General features: G+C 50.7%; 1 protein-coding gene across 2 annotated transcripts; it reads left to right on the plus strand.

Annotated features, from left to right (window-relative positions):
- Positions 1-28: 28 nt before the first annotated feature.
- Positions 29-21278, plus strand: LOC105701993 (insulin-like receptor). 2 transcript variants are annotated; one of them, XM_012429165.1, is made up of 6 exons: positions 29-546; positions 2154-2580; positions 3956-4112; positions 6752-6929; positions 8234-8399; positions 9071-21278. In XM_012429165.1, the coding sequence occupies exons 1-6, from the start codon at positions 260-262 to the stop codon at positions 12074-12076; spliced, it is 4221 nt and encodes a 1406-aa protein (XP_012284588.1). In that variant the 5' UTR covers positions 29-259; the 3' UTR covers positions 12077-21278. The 2 variants fall into 2 exon arrangements, with proteins under 2 accessions (XP_012284588.1, XP_012284589.1); XM_012429166.1 differs by having other exon boundaries at positions 2157-2580.
- The last annotated feature ends 11 nt before the right edge of the window (positions 21279-21289 follow it).

A 21289-nucleotide genomic window follows, 5' to 3' on the forward strand; every position in this document is an offset into this window, starting at 1 on the left:
CGGCTCCCCCCACCCCGCCGCCCGAGGGCGCGGAGCGGCCGACCGGTCGCGCACTCGTCGACCGCGCTCCGAGGCGGCAGGTCGTCCGGCCCGCGGACGCGTCCTCGGCTCTCCGGGGAGCCATGGGCCCGAGAGCCCGCGCCAAGGACCGCTGACCGACCGAGTGACCGGCTACCGCGAGGTAAGGTGGACGCGCGGCGTCGACTAGCCGCGAGGGAGAGACCCTCGGGCCGGAGGCGGGACCAGGACGGGACGAGATATGAGGACCGCGCGTGCGCAGACGGCCGCGAGGCGCGAAAACGCCGCCGGGACGTGGCCCGTCCTGCTGGCGCTGCACTGTCTACTGGCCGTGGCATTGTGCCGGCAGGGGCACTCTCGCGACGCTCCCGGGATGCTACCCGGTAAACTTACCCACGGCAAGTTCGACCCCTACGAGGAGGAGGAGCCGCCAAGGACCGACCTCGACCTCGTAGACCTCGAGAACTACTTCTTGGACGAGGCCGAGCCCTGCGTGTACAGGAGCGAACGCGCCATCGACGGACAGAGGTAATTGCAGTCACGCCCGGGCGCGCCCCATGGGGTGGCGGTGGAGCGAATGGGTTTATTGGAAAACTCGGGTTTCGAACGTGGGTGTTTTTTTTTCTTTTTTCAAAATGTGGTTTCAAACGTGGTTTTTTGTTCAAATATGAGTTTCGAACGTGGTATTTTTTTTACATGTGGTTTCCAAACGCGGGGGGTTTTTTTAATGTACGAGAATTTTTCCCGTTTAAAGCGCACAATGTGTTTCGTTATTCGGCGCGTTGTGCGAGGAAAATCGCGTTGTATGAAAACGGTAGTCGGAATATTTTTGACGCGTTATAGGAATTCCCGTTGTAAGAACTCGCGTTTTAAGGGAGTCTACTGTATGGCTTTCAAACGCTAGACCATGTTCTGGAGAGAAGAGGGGACTTTGTACGTACTTGTCTCTTTTTTCCGGGGTTTTCGACAAGCATTATTCCCGGGAATATTTCTGAACGTGGGATAGGAATATGGTTTCTAGGTCTCGGTCTTCTCTGCATATCGCGGGTACTTATCTCGTGGCTAAGAATGAGGAATATGTGACGCGCGATAGAACGTGGATGGTAGCAATTTGAATATTTAGTATGGTTTAAGGCGGTAGGAAAATGTGGAGAATTCTCGGGGAACTTTCTTGTCCTTTTGCGCTTCTATTTCACCTATGTTTGTTTCTAAATTCTGTGGGAGAAAGTTCCCGAGTCTGTCATGGTTCGGTTAACTCCTTGAACACGAAGCCTTTTCGACATATGGGCGGGATTCGTCTGACCGTGCAGGCAATATTGGACCAAACGTACGGTGACTGTAGTCACCCGTCGTAGCGAAGGAGTTAATATATCTATCAGTACTCTCGGTAACCCGAACACGCTCCTTTGACTATTCGGTCTGGCCGATTCCACTCGAGGAAAAGTCTGCCTTACGAAAACGATTCCGCGACGCTCCGCACGTGTCGAAGCCGTTGCGAAACGCGAGCGGAAATTTTCAGCTTTGTGCATTGACTCGCTTAAGTAAAACACATTTTATCATCTTAGATCCGAATGTACGGATTTTTGCTTGAACGGTTGGAATACAGGTTCGCACCATTCGTTTAAAATACCAGTTAATTGTCCGCTCCAATTACTCCCTCGTTAATGGAAAGCCGACGGTGATTACTTTATTAAACCCGTGTGTTCAATGACTCGAACGATATCGATGTTAACTTGTCGGATCGAGGAAATGGCCCCTCGGTTTTCTTTTTTTTTTCCACGCTTTTCCCCGTAATTAATAATCCGCTAATTATCCGATTCACGCGAAGAGGAATAAACTCGGGAACGAGCCTCCACGTGGTGTGCCATTTCAATGCGCCAATTCGTATGCAAAAAAAAAAAAAAAAGAAATCCACGCGAACTCGCGAATCGGGGCCCTGTTCGCATACCTAGCCCGGTCCGCGCCAATCGAGTTGGCACGATTTGTATCCGCGAAATCCGCGATTACGTGCGTGTAACCCGCGTCACGGTAATTAGCTTTAAGTCGAGCGATTAAGATAATTGTCCGTTAGCCCGCGCGATTGGTCTTCCGAGTATGTTCTACCCAACGGTCTCGGTTTTTCTGTTACTCTCAAGCAGTTCCATGGAAACGTCGTCGAGGAAGAGCTCGCAGAAGTCGATCTCGTCCAACTTGCCGAAGCCCAGCGTAAAGTCGAGCGAGGAGGTGCGAGAGAAGGGCCACAAGTTCAAGAACGTGACCATCGGCGACGGTATCTGCCAGAGCATCGACATAAGGAACAACGTCGAGTACCTGACGATCCTTAAGGGCTGTCGCGTTATCGAGGGGTTCCTGCAAATCGTCCTGATGGAGAAGAACATCGAGACCGACTTCGAGAACGCGACCTTCCCCGAGCTACGGGAGATCACCGGGTATCTCCTTATCTACAGGGTTAACGGCCTTAAGAGCCTCAGCACCCTCCTCCCGAACCTGGAGGTCATCCGCGGGGACGTCCTCCTTACGGACTACGCCTTCATGGTCTACGAGATGCAGAATCTGCACGAGGTAATTCCTCTCGAGCCCTCGTGGAAAGAGATCCCCTGAGAGCGCCTTCACCTACCCTGAGAAAATATTGCTTGACCGAAACAAATTTATATCTATATATATATATTTTTTTTTGTTCACATTTATTTCGTTACCTGGACCACGTACAATTGCAAGAAATATTTATTTCGCAGAGAAAAAAAAAAATTCACCTCGATTTTAACGAATTCCGTTTACTCGATTCGACATTTCTTCGGACGTATTTGATCCCGGGATTTTATTGTCGCAATGCATATCTCTTTGAATCGACCAATCTACACCCCTACCTCAATTTACGCGGAGTATCCACTCCACGTGGATTCGTTTTACGCTAATGAAACTCGCGTAAATATAGCCTGTCAGGGCGAAGGGCAAAAGTATTGGAAATGGCAGGCTAGCACGTATAATATAATTTTAAAAATACGTATCTATTTCAAATAGCTTATACAACTTTTATCGCGTAATAAAAGCGTCGCGTAAATTGAGGTAGGGGGCATATTATCTCAGGGTGGGAAATGGGGCGCAAGTCTAATGTAATGCATGTACTCCGGGGAACAAGTGCCGGGCGTTTAACACTAGAACTACCGGCGGATTTTTTTTTTTTTTTTTTTGTATAGGATGGGCCATTTGAAAACAGTCATTTTGACTGGTCTTGGTAGTTCTAGTGTTAACCGAATTATTTCGTCGACCAGGCTCCGACTTTGACGGAAGTCCAGGATATATACCGGATGTCGAGGAATCGCGCTCGACGCGGTTTCTTATTTCGGTATCCGCGATATTTTTTTTTCATTTTTTTTTCTGGTGCGTCATGAGCCTTAACTGGCTCGGGGCGTCGAAAGTTGGAGTTCCCTTGGAAAGAGGGACGCGTTACTTAACGGGGGAGTGGGTTCCGGATGTATCGGCGAGGTGGTGTCACCCGAGAGGGGGATTAAAAACGAGCGGTCGAACTCGGAGAGACGTAGGTGAAATCTCTCGTACTCCGGTGCCAATTGATCCCCGGTGGCCTTTTCGATCGGATCATGTAGAAGGAAGTGGTGTCCGAGGCTGTAATCGGGCATCGGATCTCTTTCTAGATCGGTTTTACGTATACGGGGTGTGTAAGTGCGTAGACGCGTCACGTATCGCCAATCGGCTCTGTGACCTAGTCAAGAGCCCAATTGGGATTCCCACGCGGAATCAAAGCTCGGCCACCGATGGCTTCTCGACGACTTATTTTAATTACTCCGACCGAGCCTACTTGATCCCCGGGGTCAACTGACGTTAATCAATTACTCGAATTAACCGGCCGTTTGACCCCCCCTCTCGTAATGCCTAAGTTTTTCTGCCCCTCGATGATGGACACGTAGACGGTTCGCAGATCGATCTGAAGAAGCTGAGGAAGATCTCGAGAGGAGGGGTGCGCATCGAGAAGAATCCGAATCTCTGTTACACGAACACCCTCGACTGGGACGCCATCGTCGTCGCCGGGGACAAGTACATCGAGGATAACAAGAACATGCTCACGACTTGTCCTAGTAAGCGCTTGACTAAACAGGGACACCGGAGAGACTGGGCTAATGTCGGGATAATGTGGGACGCCCACCCACACCTGGTGGGAAATTCAGGGGATATCTTTTTTGACGTCCACTACGTGGTCTTGCGATGCATCGGGACGTTCTCCTCGGGACCGCGACCCGGGGAGTCCGTGATTACTCGTCCGGAGACGACGGGGAATGATTCCCACGGGCTGGTGGAGACTATTATTTATTTATTCTTTTTTCTTCATTTTCTTGATTCGCATCAAGTGACACCGATCGCAGTAATTATCGCGATAATCTAGTAGATCGTTCGGTATTAACGGGATTTAATTTCACATTTAAATCTGTATCCCGCGTACCGGAAACATTAGAAACGGTTTATAAGCCTAATGAGTCGAAGCTGTTCGGTTCTCGCCTCCTGGCCAATTGTTTGACGGCTTTTCGATTTCCTTCCTCTCGTTATGTGCGCGAATGGCGGGTCAAGGAATTTCGCGATACCGACGAGAGAGGAGTATCGGCGCGGTATCGCGGTCCACCGTGGTTTCCAACCGCGGCGTTATCGCCGCCGAGGATTTACGGGATGCCTGGTGGTACCACCGGCTGCGCTTATCTCCGCGGGGGGAACACGGTAACGCGGCACCGAGGATAAATCCATTTTTCCCCTCGGACTGGATTAGAGGATGTCCGCACCGGCTGCACATCGCCGGTGCCAAGGAGACGATTATCTCGTCGCTCGCTCGAGATCTCCGAAGAACGTCGTCGTCGAAGGCCGACATACCGGGGATGCCGCGTCCCCCAGGGGTCGTTCCCGAACCCGGAAATTTAGAGACGAATAGATGAATAATTAAGTCCTTGGATTTCGTGTCACAGGTGCATCCGAAGATCGTCTTTCTCGAGAAGATGCCGCGCACCCTATAAAAGAAATTATCCTCCGCTACCCTGTTTATAAAAAAAAAAATCCAGATTTTCTACCATTTTCCTTGCAAGAGTTTTATTCGTACGGGGTGTACTATTTTTCTAACGTTTCCGAACGACATTTATAACGTATACGTTCTGAATGTCTATGAACGTTTAAGAACGTTTTAGACGGCTCTCGTTCCGGCTCGCTCTTGTGTGGCCGAGGGTTACGACCCTCGCGCCCTTTAATTACTTCGTGATTGCGCTTCCTTATCCCCGAATCAAATTGCACTTCAACCGAAGTTTATTTCTCGACCGAGGCTCGACTCGTGTAAGTAATCCGAGCGGGCACTCCTTTGATACGTAGTTCGGTACCGGCTCTGAATTTCCGCTCCTAGACAAGGATCTCTGATCAGGGTACTGGCGCATTTTCATTACCCGAAATCAGTACTTAGGGTCCGTCACTCGTGTTTCGGGTGCTCTTGGAACTTCCATGGGACGTTTGGCCGTCTTACTTTTTCCGACCGTTAACGATGGTACCCTGGGGTGCCAAGCCCTGCTCCGAAGTGGTCCGCCAATATTCTTATCTAAACCCTCCACGTGGATACCTAGCCAGGGCATCGGCGAATGCACTTGCACTCGGCCAGGTACGAGAATGCATTTATCCCGGGCGTGTCGGAGGAAAACCGCGCGAGAATTCTCTCAGGGCCTCCTCCTGGTGGTCGGCGCGCTGCTCTGCGTTGCGCATGCGCCCTGCTGGAACGAACCTTCGAACAACCGATAAGGGGGGCCTCCCCTCTGCGGGAACTCATGCGAGACTCTAGGAACCTGTTCCCTGCATTTATGAACCGGTCTCTATGAAATTATCATTCGTTTTTTTTTTCTTCCCTTTTTTTTTATCTTCTTTTCGTTTTCTATTTCCCTTCCACGTTATCGTTAACTCGGGGAAATCCACTCGGCGAGAGGTGTCGTAAGGTGTGATAACCGCGTGAGACATTGTCCCGGAACCGAGGGGGGCTAGGATTATTGTCGTTTCGCTTTTGTTCGCTTTTAACGCATTTAACGCGGTTATCGTCGCATCCTGGCCCGGCCGCCGTGGAAGGGTCTCGAGGATGTTACACGCGAGGGACCCCTAGGAACCCTTTAATAAATTAATAAACGACAATACGACCACGTAGGAGCGAAACCGTCGGTTTGTTAACGGCGATTGCCGAAGGCTCAAAGTTCGCAGCCCCTCCCTGCCGCATGCCGCGATTAAACAACGTTTTCTGTTCAAGAAGTAGGGGAGCAAAGCGTGTACAAAGTTGCCGGCGGCGTGTATATGTCGGCGTCGTTTAGTCCTCGTTAAAAAGTATTCATGGAAATTTATTTCCCCTTGGCCGTATGGCCGATTCGGCAGCGAGAGGTGGCCGTTAGCGTTTGACGTCCGCGGCCACGTGGCTCTTGACCGGCCTGCCCGACCTTTGAGGTTAACCCGATCGATGAGTCAGATGTTCGAATTTCGCCGCAACTTCTGAGCTAAGACGGAGAGTCAGTGTGGTAATTCGGCTTCTCAAGGCGGGTTCCAGTCTGAACGAGACCTGGCATAGCTTTGCGCTACTTGGTGGGCCTTCAGGAGGCACGATAACGCGTTATCACCCCGTCGTTAACGCGCCGAGGGACGGTCTCCTGGCGCGTGCGCTTGCAAAAGCGATTCCCCAGACTCCGTGGCCCTGATCCAGGATGATGTCATTTTGCAGGTTGCTCGCAGTGTCCCGGAGGACGTTGCTGGTCGGCCCAGTATTGCCAGGACACGGGGCCGACGAATTGCCACAGCCAGTGCCTGGGAGAGTGTCGAGGTCCCACTGATAGCGACTGCTATGTCTGCAAGCACTATCGGCACGAAGGCCGATGCATGGAACGCTGTCCGACGGAATTGTAAGCACCCGGATGCCCTTTTTATTTTTATTTTTATTTTTTTTTTCCCGATACTCCTTATCCACCCGGCATTGGCCACCTTATTCTGACTGATAATCCAACGCGCTCGTTCCCAATTCCAGGGTAGACACACGCATCGTGCAGGTGGAAAACATCCAACCAGGGGAAATGTCACCTTCGTTTATTTATTTATTTTTATTTTTTTTTTTTCTTAATATCTCCGACCTCAGGCTTCTTTTGTATATTCTTATGTCGGGAGGATCTGCCCTTATCGGTGGGGATTAAATTCTAATTACTGTTATGGACGGCGCTAGGTTCTTCGCAATCGTTTCACCCTCGTCTTATCGGACAGCCCTCGAAAGGGGTCGATCGTCGATTAACGTTCGCGTTCCTAGGAATCTATGAGCTATTTCGAGGGGTCGATTTACTCGGCGTACTTCGCGTACTGGAGGAACGATGGTTTATATGTCGTGGCACTTTCAGAGGTTGCTCCGGTGATAGCCGCCAACGTCGAGGTGTGACTCAGAGCAGCTGGGTGTACGGTGCCTTTATGACCGCTTGTTTTCGACTGGTTGTTACTAGGAAGTTCGATTTACATCTAGAAGTAGGGTGCTCGTACAATGTCACGGTTATGCGCACTTGTTTTTCAACGAGCTTACCCCGCTTTGTACACGGCTCTCCTCGATAACAGGCCTCGCCATTCCGCGTACGCGTTTCCACTTAACGTTAAGACTTGCATTGCATTAACGAGCCACGATGCCAGTCCTATGTAAACCTATGTGCACGTACACTTATCCGGAGCAATGTTACAGGGAAATCTAAAACACTCTTAGGGTGCGATTGCGTTCAAGTACCTTCGTAATGGAATCTGGGAAAGATCACGAGGAGGCCACTCGGCCGATTTTCCGCCAATCGGCCGTATACATAACGCCGCGTTATTACGTTAGTCAGTGCCGTTCCCTCGACTTTGTGTATACGCATTGCCTTCGCATGTGTCGATTACGTGACCGTGACGTAATTGCACGCGCATTCCGCCGTTCGCTCGTTTCCAGCATCCAACGGGTACGTCGTTAAGCGACATATTAACTTGGCTCTCCCCGAGGTCGTAGATTTTCCTTTCTTCTTTTGTCATCCTTCCTCACCTTTTTCTCTCTCTCCATTTTTTTTTTTCTTTTTTTTTCCCCATCGCACACCTTTCGGCGGAGGGGATAAACGGGCGAGGGGGAAAAAAAAGAGAAGGGAAGAGGGAATTCTCTCGCGAGGCGTTGGTTTACGCTTTATTTGGCGCTCGTTTCCCTTTTCAGATTCGCGTACCTGTCGAGGCGGTGCATCAGTAAGGAGGAGTGCCTCAGAATGAATCATCTAAGAATACCGCTAAGGTACGACGACGAGCAGAAGTGGCGGCCGTTTAACGGCTCGTGCCTCACTCAGTGCCCGGACGGCTTCGAGGACGATGTCGACGAAAATAATGTAAGCACCGACTTTATCGCCTACGCCGGGCCCTAACGTCCGTTTCTGCACCCGGCTCTCTCCGTTTTTGCGGATCCTCGACGAACGAATTCTGGAGACGACTCGTTAGACGGTTCCCAGGAGAGGGTTGAGTCCCCCTTGGGTTTTAGGCTTCGTCGAATTTCATATTTTCCTATTCGGTTATCGAAGGAATTTTTATTCCGCTATTAAGGGGATGCTTAAGTGACATCCGATGTCTTGCTCATGAAATTCATGAAATTTCCAAATTTCCAAATTTCCAAATTCATGAATCCTCCAAATTGAGTGTACCGAATCGTTTCTTTGCAGCGTTTAATGCGTTAAGGCTGTAATGAAGGTGTCCTGACCCTCGCGAAATTGAATGCTTTATAAGAGATTTTTTAAAGTATCTGTGAAGATATTTTTAGACATTGAAATTTCATGAATTAACCTCCGTGTTTGTATTGTTAAGTTTAAATCGATTTGGTACGTCCAGTTTGGAGAAAAGGTTTCATTAACGAGAGAATTCTTTGATGGGAATTTCGCGTCCCCTTGAGCAGCGAAAGAGCGTGTGGGTAATACCATGTGTGTCTATGGTGTTGGATCTTGATAGTACCCTTAAGGTGTGAGAGAATCGGTCTTGGAAATTGTTTGACCCGATGTCTGTTTTTCAGATGACGATGTGTCGCGTCTGCGAGGGACGCTGTCGGAAGATCGGCCAGGGCGCCATTATCAGGCACATCTCGGACGCGCAGACCTTCCGGGGGACGACGGTGATAAAGGGTGCCCTGGAGTTCCAGATTCGCAACGGCAATCCGAACATCGTCAACGAGCTCACGGACGCCTTCGGCCTGATCGAGGAGATCACGGACTACCTGAAGATCACGCATTCCTTCCCGATAACGAGCCTTGGATTCTTCAAGAAGCTGCGCGTCATCAAGGGCGAGAAGCTGGACATGAACAACGCGAGCCTGGTCGTGTTGGACAATCCTAACCTGTCGGAGCTGTTCCCCGAGTCGCAGCAGATCGAGATTCAGAACGGCAGGCTGTTCTTCCACTACAATCCTAAATTGTGCCTCTCGAAGATCGAGCACCTGGGGAGGATGGTCGGGATCTCGAACTTCTCCGACCTGGAGGTGCAGCCCGAGTCGAACGGCGAGAAGGTGGCCTGCGACGTCGTTAACATCAACATCACCGTCAAGGAGATGGGCTCGAGCTTCGCCCACCTCGCCTGGGACAGCTACGAGCCCCCGGAGGGTCAGCGTCTCCTCGGTTATCTGCTCAACTACATCCCCACGGAGAACAGGAACATCAGCTTCGAGGCGAACGCCTGCGGCAACAACACCTGGCAGATCGTCGACGTCGACACTACGACCAGGCCCTCGGTGTCGAAGCTGATCACCGACCTGGAGCCCTACACGATGTACGGGGTATACGTGAAGACCTTCACCGCGAGGAACGAGCGCTCCTTCGCCGCCCCGGTCGGCCAGTCGAAGATCATCTTCTTCAGGACGGACAGCGACGTGCCCTCGGTGCCGACCAACGTGGCGTCCTTCCCGGTCAGCGACTCCGAGATCCTCGTCAAATGGGAACCTCCGGAGTTCCCGAACGGGCCCATTGGGTACTACATGATAAACGGGTACATTCGCCCCGAGGACGAGGAGTTCCTCTCGGCGAGGGACTACTGCAAGCACGGTCTCATCAGCGAGCCGGAGGACGAGGGGGCGCAGGAGGTGACCACGAAGGCAACGACGATGGAGGCCAGGACGAACAAGTCGGAGCCCGAGTCCTGCTGCTCCAAAGAATCTGCCCCGAAGACCCCGGCCCCGAAGAAATTCGAGATCTTCTGCCACGAGAACGCGACCATCGGGTACTTGTCCCCCGGCCGGAAGAATTATTGCTACTCCGGCGAGCGTGGGTTCCTGAAGGAGTTCCCGGAGAGGATCCATAATGGTACGTACTACTCGTTCGTCTTCAACGCTAGCTCGCGGAATGGCTCTTACTCCCTGAAGAGGCTGCGCCATTATTCCCTCTACACGATCTCGGTCGCGGCCTGTGGATACAAACGCAGAAACGGGACCCAGATGTGCTCCCCGGTCGAGTACACGAGCGTCAGAACCAAGAAGAGGCCCAACGCCGACACCGTGAGGAACCCCAAGGTCCAGGTGTCGAACAACTCCATCGTCGTCTTCACATGGGACCCGGCCAACGAGCCGAACGGATTGACGGTGGCGTACCACGTCGAGTACACCAACCTCGACGTAAAGGACGCCAAGAAGAGCACGGAGTGCCTCTCCGAGACGAGCTTCCGGCAGAAGCGGCACGCTCATTACATAAAGAACCTTAGTCCGGGGAAATACGGCATCCGCGTTAGATCCGTGTCTCTGGCCGGCGAGGGTGACTTCTCGAAGATCATCTACTTCTCGGTGGGCCTGAAGAGCGACAACGCGATTCTGATGGTGATCGTGCTCGTGCTGACCTTTACGACCCTCGCCGTCGCTACGGTGACGGTCATCCTGATCCTACGCAGACGACGGGCGAAGAGGACGCAGGAGCGACTCATCGCCAGCGTAAACCCGGACTACATCGAGACGAAGTACGTGATCGATAGCTGGGAAGTGGCCCGGGAGGACGTGGAGATCCTCGAGGAGCTGGGCCTGGGTAACTTTGGAATGGTGTATCGGGGTCGGCTCAACGGCACGGAGGACGTCGCCATAAAGACCATCTCCGAGGCGGCGAACGAGCGGGAGAAGAACGAGTTCCTGAACGAGGCGTCCGTCATGAAGAACTTCTCGACATTCCATATAATCAAGCTTCTGGGGGTGGTGTCGATCGGGAACCCCCCCTTCGTCATAATGGAGCTCATGGAGAACGGCGACCTGAAGACCTACCTGCGGAGGATACGCGACACCCACCGGGTGCCGGACGCGGCTCGCGTCCTCAGAATGGCCGCGGAGATCGCCGATGGCATGGCCTACCTCGAGTCGAAGAAATACGTCCACCGGGACTTGGCCGCCCGCAATTGCATGATCTCTAAGGACCTCGTCTGCAAGATCGGCGACTTCGGCATGGCGAGGGACATCTACGAGACCGACTACTACAAGATCGGCAAGAAGGGCCTGCTGCCGATCAGGTGGATGGCCCCGGAGAATCTGTCCGATGGGGTCTTCACCTCGGACTCGGATGTGTGGTCCTATGGGGTGGTTCTGTACGAGATCGTCACCCTGGCCGAGATACCCTACCAGGGCCTGGCCAACGAGGAGGTCCTTAACTACGTCCTGCGCAAGGGCACCCTCAACATACCCAGAAACTGTCCGGAGAACCTGCACAAGATCATGGAGAAGTGCTTCAAGTGGAGGCCCTGCGACCGACCGACATTCATGCAGATCGTCGCGGAGCTGGAGCCCTTCCTTGGGCAGGACTTCTGCGAGAGCTCGTTCTACCACTCGGAGGAAGGTGTCGAGGTCAGGAATCTGGGCATCAAGAAGGTCTACCACCATGCCGCGCTCATCAGGTTCCACTGGGGCAACGAGACCGCCAGGTGGGTGCGCGAGTTCGAGGACAACGTGACCCTCCTGGACCAGACCAAAGCCGGGACCAGCCGTGGGCGCATCTTCAAGAACGGCTTCCAGTATCTGGGCAACGTGTCCAACGCCGAGGACATACCCCTGGACAGATGAGGGCCGGTTGAGGCCGACTTCGGGCCCCGCACCAGGAACGCTCCGGCCTCCATTATCTCGAGGCGAGCCTTCGGGGCTCTCAAGGTACAAAGATATACTCAGGTCAGTCTGGATTGAGGCCGAGAGTCGACTCGAGCTCGACATCCTCCCAACCTGGGTCGTCCGCGGGAGCTTTTCGACATCCAGAGGAGATCCACGACGTCGACGCCTCGGACGTCGCGGTCCGATCGGACCCGAGAATCACTTTCATTTTCGTCTATGCCGGAAAATCGATTATTACGCTTTCACCAGTCTGTATTCATAGTTCTTTCCTGACGACGAGGACCCGGCTCCGCTCCAGGTCTTCGCATTGACGGCGACTTCGCCCTTCGGGCCCGTTGCCACCAGGCTAGCGTTTCTATTTCGCTTCGGTCCTTGGACCAAGCGACGGACGCCCATTTTTCCTTCGAGTGGACGGCGGAGACGTCCAACCGAATGACCAAGACGGCGAACTGCCTTCTCGTCTATGTCGGACGCTCGTGAGTCACTCCTCGATCGCGGTGGCTGTCGGCTCTTGACACATGTTCTTCTTCACCGGGCGAGAAGACGGAGACCTGAGAAAGCAGGAAACCGACGAAGCATCGCAATTTTCTCGTGACATGCCGTCCTTTGCCACGAGGAGAGTTCTATTCCTTTCTCGCATGGGTTGGATGAGTTAAATCTTACCGGCGTCGCTTGTGAGTCTCTTTATATTTTGCTCAAGGAAGATCGTGGATCATTTGGAGGGGCGTTTCGCCGGTTTCCTGGTAGTCTAAGGTCTTCATCCGTTCCTTCGACCCCGCTTAAGCTCTCCTCTCCGTGGGGGTCCGTCACCTCGACGTTCCACCCCCTAGCTTGCGCACTTTGCGGAACGTTCGGAGCCCCACGGACGGAGACCAGGGGATTCCGGGCGAGTAGCCGTTAAGTTAGCCCGTAATTAGACGCGTAAGGGCTCTATTTAATTTAGCGTGTAACTAGCCTTTAACTCTATTTAACGTTTCCTTCGGTTATTTCCATCTGCCTAGGTATTTCTCGAGGAGGCGTTAGACCCTTGACCAGCGCCGACGAGTCTTGGGAGAGATGGGATGGACAGCTAGGACGTCGTACGGAGCGTTTGGACGCGCTAACCCGATAGACGGTCGATCGCAATATCAAGGGTTAATTCCTGATAAGCGATTAAGCCAAGAAATCGAGCCATTGCCCCTTTCCTCATGAGCGACCGAAGGGTCTTTGGTAAATTTCGGAATTTTTGGAAAGGAGACACTCCTCTGTACCATCTGCACGAGGGGCATGCATCTCTCGGGGAGTCTCGAGGATGGTTCCGCATCAGATTCGGAGTACTTTCCGATGGGGTCAAGGATGGTATCTCTTATCAGACCAGATAGCCGATCGACGTCTAGCGTCCAAACGCTCCGACCAACCGCGTGGTTCTCATTCGTCCTGACTTTGCAAGTCTAATTGCACCTCTGGCCAAGGGGGCCCCAAACTCCGTTAACTTTAATCGCAACCAAAAGACACGGGCCTCGGCTCGATGCCCGCGTCCAATCCGCCCACCTTGAAAAGGATATCGAGGGAGAGACAAAAGGATATAACACAAAGAAACTCGCTAGAGACGCACTACACAACAGCGAGAAACGACTGACGGTTTTAAGTTCGCTCGCATCAGAGTTCCTTGTCGCGTGGATTTCCGCTTGCTTGTTTTTTTTTTTTCTTTTTCTTTTTTCTTCCACGGCACGCGCGAATACGACCTCATGAAAGTAATTAGCCACAATTCACCTCCCCACGTTGGTGGTAAATTGCAGTCCTGCTCAAAGACGGTGGTCGCGATCGAGAGGATTCCTCGTTGATTCCTCGGTGCATCCTGGATGCATCCTCGATGCATAAGAACAAAGGGAAAAAGAATTGTTGAACACGCGCTTGATTTTTTTTTATTTATTTATATTTTTTTTTTCTTTCTTTGAGGATATTTTCTATCATACCATCGTGTCACGTTACATGCCAAAGATGATAAGAGTACTCAGGGTAGAAAGCATCTCCAATGAAACTGCGGTATAAACGCGGATCAACGTAGATACGAGTGGAGCTCGCGAAGAGCATCCGACAGGTGTTTGTATTGAATCTCTTCGTTTTTGTTTATTGTCACCCGTGATTTTTCCTCGGGATATCACTTGGCGAGGGCGCAACAGGTGTTTTGGATGTGTCTGTGCGAGGATGCATCGTCGGGGACGCTTTGGAACACTTTGGACGCGATCTGGCACCGCCTTTGGGGATGATCCTGCGAGTTGACTTCTGCAATGCAACATGCAATATGTAATATGTATATACGCGTTAATGTTATGTCGGGGAATGTACAGTAGCGTGTACCGGGTCGCTTCTCGACAGGCGGAAAGACATTTGTGTGCGCGCTCTGCGGCGTCTTCTCACGCCGGACGGAAAGGAAAGGTAGAGGGGAAAAAAAACAAAAGAGAAAATGATAAGAAAAGTGCGCCCGTGTGTACATACATAATTACGCGGTTCACTTATCCTCGGTCCGGCGAGGGAGAAGCTCTCCTCGTCGCGAAGGAGAAGGCGGAGATAATAGATAATAGCTTTCGTGCGAGGATATCGTTCGGCCGAATCGAGGGCTCCTAGGGCTCGACTAATGATAAGAAAGGACCCTTTTTGGCGGAATTATGGCGAAAGATACGGAATGTCCATTCGTGTAGATATCTCTTTCCCTCGAGGTAGAGAACTCCGAGGGGTTTTTATTCAACTAGAAATCGTGGATTTTGATACCCGTAATGAAAAATCAGCTGGAAATTATTGGAAATCATCGAAACCGATTGTGACGATTTTTTTAACGCCGATCGACACTCTCGGTTACTTGACTTTGTTGTTTATTGTACGAAATCGAAGGAAATCTTTTTCGCTGATTTCCGACCGCGAGGAGCTTCTCGGAGCACTCTTATCTACTGGTCGCTTCGAATCTTTGTATAAATTTGCGGGGTGATTATTTCATATCTCAGGGTTTCAGGATTTAGAGCAGTTAGGTCTTCCTTTCGCCGAAGCGCTCGGCTGAGGATATAGAAATCCATTCATGGGTTCTGATTAGATACATGGTGGATCGGAAGGGGGTCTGATTTTCTCGCTTCCGTTTCTCCGGGTCCCTCGATGATGCTTTCCGAGCACCTAAGCTCGGTGGAGAAGTTTCCTTCGATACATTACCACTTTTTCCGGTTCTTCTCTTCTGATCATCGAACGACGTTTACGGGTAAGGACCGTCTCGGTGGTCGAGGTCGGTTCACAATCGTTTCCGTCTGTTCGCCGTTACTTATCGAATGTATACCTCGTATCTGGTGATCTGTCCGAGCATAAGTCGACACGAAGTTACCGTGTTCGGGAATTAGCCTAATTCTATACATCATATTCGCGTCGTAGAAGAAACGCTTGTCGGTACAATTCCTAGGATAGGCGAGCCCTGGTTAGTCGTTTGAGCTGAAATCGCCCTTACCGAATTCATCCTAGATTCATATCCTACCCTGTTAACCCTAAATAACAATTGACCCTAACAATCGGACCGCATGAAATTTCATTTCGTTATTTAAGATCAATACGTTAGGATTGAATTTGATTATGCTCGAGGAATTAGGCGAGTCCTGCCGACTGCTGTTCGATTTATGTGCGCAAAATGGCCCGAAATCGAATGACGCTCTAACGATTAGCCAGGGCCATTAGAGCTCCATTTTTGCATCTTGGGCTCGGCTCGTACATCACAAAGTCCTTCGAAGTGCTCAAATGACTTTTCAGGGCATATCAGGGCTCCGCTTTTCTTGTTTTTTATTTTTATTTTTATTCCTTTATTTTATTTTATTTTTTCGGGGGGTTTGACTTCGACGTCGCGAACACCTAGTCATCGCTTTGAACGACGGTCTGCTCTCGTCAAGGAAGGATAGGGAAATGAACTCTTTGCAGATCACACGTGTACATATGCACCTCGCTCCTGTATAGACGAAATGTACAGAGTAATTAACCCGTGGCGCATGACACGGTGCACCGTATGTAAAATATTTTAGATTTTAATCGGACGTGGGGGGACGATGGACCGTATAGTGCCTTAAAAAACGCGGAACGCCGTGTCGCGTTTTCTCGTTCGGCATGAAAGTCGCGATTACGGGTATAAATAGGTAATCGCGCCGACAACAGGGTACCGGTTTCATTTTCGGTCACGTAGAACGTTTCCTTCAATTTATAGTAGTACGTTCCCTTGGATCGAGCCTGACCGTGGAGAGGTGCGCAATTGAACTTTCCGTACGCTCGTGCGCGACGCAACCGAGAATGAATGGAAATAAATAGGAAATGCATTATGCGATGCCATTTAACTGTTTGAGTCCCAAGTAGCGCGATCGCGATTATCAGATTTCATGTTGAAGAAACAAAGTACTTTATGAACGGGATGGATTTTATGTCGGAATTCTAGTAGTATTTTGATTTCATGTCGAAGAAATAAGGTACATTATGAACGGTGTGGATTTCATGTCGAAAAAATAATCCAATACGGTAAGGACGACTGACGGTGTTCTTAGAGCTATTGAAATAGCGAGTGCTGTAGGGTTGTTCGGCATTTTTTCGACACTGGTTTTTCAATTACCCCTAGAACTCAAACGGTTGAACATGTGACTACAGAGACCACGACTTCATTTTCCCCATTTTTTTTTCTTTTTCTTTTTTCTTTATCCTCTAACTAAGAAAAGTGCTTCATGTCGCGGGGGGGTTTGGCGGTAAGACGATGAAAAGCAACAATAAGGACATTTTAATAGAGGGAGAGTCAATGGTACCGACGTTTCGCCAAATCCACTGAGTGAGAAAATGCCCGCGAACGGTGCAGCTCCTTATTTTATTTTATTTTATTATTTTTCCTTGAAACGTAAATTCTTTGAAAGGGTCTCTTTGTTCGTCCACAGTCGGGTTTACTTGGAAAGGGATTCTTGCGTGTAATTTGTTAATTATTAGCGGTGCATTTCGGCGCGTGCGTGTGTGCGTGCGACGAAGTACACGTGAGTAGGAGCGAACGGTCGGAAAATAAGGGAGAGAGAAAGAAAGGAATGCTTAGAATAACTCATCCTCCATGAAAGTACAGTTACTCGCGTCGAGTGTCAAAGATTATTTATTCTCTCCTGTCTTCTTTATGATTATTTTTTTTTTGTTCTTCCGGAAACGGACGTTTTTTTTTTTCTAAAGATACGGGTGTAGTATATATATATATATATATATATATATATATGTATCTATATGTATGCATAGCGTAACTTTTCGCCACGTCGAGCTCTTTTCAGCAAGCTGACTTTTAGATCGGTCGACCGGGACCGATTACCACCGGGGGTGTAAATACTCGGCGATTAATATAAGAAACCTGTATACGAATGGAATTAGGTCTAACGATTCCCGAACGAGACGTTTCTTGGAAAATTGACTAACGAAGAAGAGGGAGGGTGGGCAGGGTCCCGGGTTCATCCGAGTCCCTAACGAGACGAGTGTCCGTCAATCGACACGCGATGTACAAATCAGATATATATGTATATATATCTTATAAACCTATTTCCACGAGACATACATGAAGAGCGAGACGCCACTCGGCGTTGCCCTTTCCGAGGGCGACATATAACTGTCCGATCTCTCTTCTATCTTAATATTATTTCCATTACCCTCGTATAGTCAACCTCGATATACATCAGAAATACCGGTGATAGATGAAATAGCTCTAAGTCCAAGTGATCCTTTTATCACAGATTTGCCTAGATTTAATTTGAACCTTTACAAGGTGTCCGAGTCCTCTGGAAGGTCCTCTTTTGAGGCGGTCTTGGAAACCCTTTGACGGTAGCGGGCATTTTCCACGAGACGTCCGTTCCACCTAACCGCTGATAAGGTCGTTAGGCGTATGTACAAGTCCATTGTCCTGTATCTTTCTGCGCATGGTATTATAGCCGCGATTCCCCGCTGGCAGAAAACGTAGGCAGGAGCTAAGTAGCGACCGAACGACCGTGCTCGATAAATCTCTTAACAGCCACAACATATCACGGAACCGATGTACGAGCTAATCGGTCCCGTAGCTTGTCCCGAGTACCTTTTTCGACCTCCTGATAAGGCGAGCTGGGACGACCGCGCACACCTAGGGAGCACTGCATGTACCAAGGGATTATTGCGAGTACCCTCGAGTACCGGGCCCCGAATTTGTCGACAAGGCCCCGATATGTATCGACGTGGCGACTCGAAACTCGCGAGCCATTCCGCGGGACACGAAGATAACCGACAATAATACCCGCCACCCTGGCGCAAGGTTCCCCGTAGCACGGCACCGAGGCTTTCGTACCTTCTCGGAAGGAGATACACCTGTGCTCCTCCCCTAAAGAATATCGTCCAGCCCTAGTTTTCGCCATCGCTCGCGTCGAGGAGCGTCGCAAGCCCAGAGGAACACCCAGAATGTGTTCAAATAAACAGTACGGATCTGTTCGCAATAGGAAGATTCTCGCCACCCCCCCACGTGGCGCCGGGTTCCCTTTTCGTCGTGCCTAATCGAAACGCCGGTCCTTATCGTTGTATCGCCCCCGATGTTAGATAGGAAGACGGAGGAACCTCTCCCAGGGACGACCGTGCGGATGGAATCGAGACATTTAGTGGTTAACAATTTATTGGTAGCGCCGTAGTTCACTTTGGATAAGGTAAGGCTGATCCCGTCCGCAGGGTCGGCGCACCTGGAGGCCCTGCTTTTCCCGCGCCACGATTAGGACGGCGTTTTCGGTCCTTCGGATATTATAAATAATAGGGTCCACGAGCATAGTCGCTGGTTAGGAGCTCCATTGTAAGGTCAGGACGCAGGGTTTGCTTAGACATGCCGAGGGTGGAGACCCTTTCGGGGGGTGTCTCTGGACCACTGGGGGACGCGTGATGAGCTGTCCGGTGTTTAGCTAGGAATGTCCAGGTGTCGGAAGCCGTTTAGACCGACAACAGTCGGGGACGAGGAAGTAGGGAAATTCACCCCTAATCCGGGGAATTATCCCCCTCGAGGCCGGTCTACGTGATCCATGGAGCGTAGGTTCTTTCCGAGGCCTGGGTGGGTCCTTTTGGGGGGACTTTTTAGGAATTCCTGGTTTGTGGCCAGATCCAATATCCCGTCCGTGGTCCGGACGATCTGCTTAAACTCACTCTTGGACCCGTGATCTTAACCCGTTCATAGCTAGCCCAAATGACGCGCCCTCGTCCAGGGTGGGGGCTCGGCTCGCGAAATACCCCGCAATAGGCCTGTAATATATAGAAAATAAGTAGTCAGAGGTTGTACACACGTATGGGGATATCTCTCGACGCGACTGCAGGACTCGGATTACCCAGAGGACGCCTTAAAGAGACACGTTTAGCTGCAGTCTACGCGGTGGTGACCACCGCTTCCGGGATTTCAGACACACGGTAGCTTCCGGCTGCGTTCTATCTCGCTTATTATCGAGGGCAGACGAAGACCGGCGATGCGTCCTCGGCGACGAGGACCGTCGACGAGCGTGTTCCTCGACGCTGGCGAGGTCGGCGAAGGCGCGCGGGACCCTGGGGGAGGGCGTTATATTCCTAATCAAAAATCCTGCCATACCGTGTCTTCCAAGACAGAGACTATGAAACATTACTGTAAATTAGTGTATACTATTTATGTACCTTCTCTCGGTAAGTTAAATTATTCGGCGTCCCTCGTTGACTAACCGCGACCGAGGGGCGGGGGTGGCGGGAGGGAAAGGATCGATCCAGAGTCCTGAGGGACCTTAGGGAGTGCCCTTTGCTCTCGCCCTTCCCCTCGCTCGCCGTGAGGAAAAGTGCGCGTAAGACTTCGTAATGTAAATTTAATCTTACTTCTAGAGATATAAGGATATAAGTCCGGAAGGACGCGGCCGACCACTGGGGTTGGCGGGGACGAAGGTCGGCTTGGTCCTCCGAGGATCCTGGCGAGTCCTCGTCGAGAGGAGGGAAATATCCTCGTCGGGACTTAGTCGAAGGAAAGGAAAGTCTTCTCTTTTGGAATTCCTGTCTCGTTTTTCTTTTTTTTTCTTCCTTTTTTTAGATCAGAGCAGTCGTCCTCTCGGCTAGAATTTCTCGAAAAAAAGTGGGTATAAAAATTGTGTAGGATTCTTACTCACACGTGGTACTCCTGCGTTGATGGTTTGCATTGTTAGGGACTTCAATGTACGGTAACAAAGAACTCTGGCCTCCTCTTGCGCTTAGGGCGGGGGATGGACGACCGAATTTTGTATTACCTAGAAAGTCGTCGTATCCACGAAGTAGTATAAGGAAATCCAACGCCGTGTATTGAAGTCATATTTCCATTTTAGGGGTCCAAGATGTTCAGACTGTTTCCGGTGAAGTTCTTCAATTATACGTTATCCTCTTATGGTGGGCCCGCTAGTCTTTATCGCGTTGAAAACATCACATTCTGTATATCATACGTGGATTATCGTTTCACTTTGCGTACCTTAATCGCGATATGACTAGCTTTTTAGACCATTTACGTCGGTGGAAAATGTTTCGCTCACGTAGGATTGGAGTTCCCTCGTTTTCCGCGAGTGGCGCTAACGTCGTTAGATCTGCGAAAATCTGAGATATCCTAGGATGATATCACTTTCTGTGGAATCGGCGTTATGTCTCCTTGTACTACTTTACGGTCACGTGGATACGAAGTAATCCTTACTACCTGTACATAAGAAACAATAATTAGTTTTGTAACAACCGTACTGGATAGTTGAGTCGAAGTTTGATACCTGCGCGTGCGCAGAAGGGCTTGGGAACGCATTTACGGCCCCGTTGTCTCGGCCTATGGCGAATCCATTGTTTCCTCGAACTACCGACTACGTGGGAGTATTACGTATGCTTATTCGTTCCTCGATCGACGTGGTCGGTTGGCCCGAAAAGTCGGGAACCGTGACTTCGCCTTGGCGGGGACATTTCCTCTAGGACGAAGAAGAACGAGGACGAGGGTCCTCGGGGTTAGAAGGAAACCCGGTCGCTCGCCAACCCCCTGGACACCGCGGGCCCTCGACACCTGTACACATTACATTAATTTAGTATTGCCGCTGAGTATTACAACTAGTCACATAAGCCAAAAGTTTGTTACTCTCGCAGAAATTTTTGTTTTTCTTTTTCAGTTTTGTAATAAAGTTCGACGTCGAAACCCTAAGGTTCTGGTTG

The sequence above is a fragment of the Orussus abietinus genome, unplaced genomic scaffold (genome assembly GCF_000612105.2).
Source record: "Orussus abietinus isolate OABI.00-Male unplaced genomic scaffold, Oabi_2.0 scaffold22, whole genome shotgun sequence".
NCBI lineage: Eukaryota > Metazoa > Arthropoda > Insecta > Hymenoptera > Orussidae > Orussus > Orussus abietinus.

Bases quoted from the DNA above. Each gene is read 5' to 3' on its own strand.
- LOC105701993 (XM_012429165.1), top strand. From the start codon at position 260: ATGAGGACCGCGCGTGCGCAGACGGCCGCGAGGCGCGAAAACGCCGCC. The intron at 547-2,153 runs GTAATTGCAGTC...GTTACTCTCAAG, and splicing joins CGCGCCATCGACGGACAGAG to CAGTTCCATGGAAACGTCGT. The intron at 6,930-8,233 runs GTAAGCACCCGG...TTCCCTTTTCAG, and splicing joins GAACGCTGTCCGACGGAATT to ATTCGCGTACCTGTCGAGGC.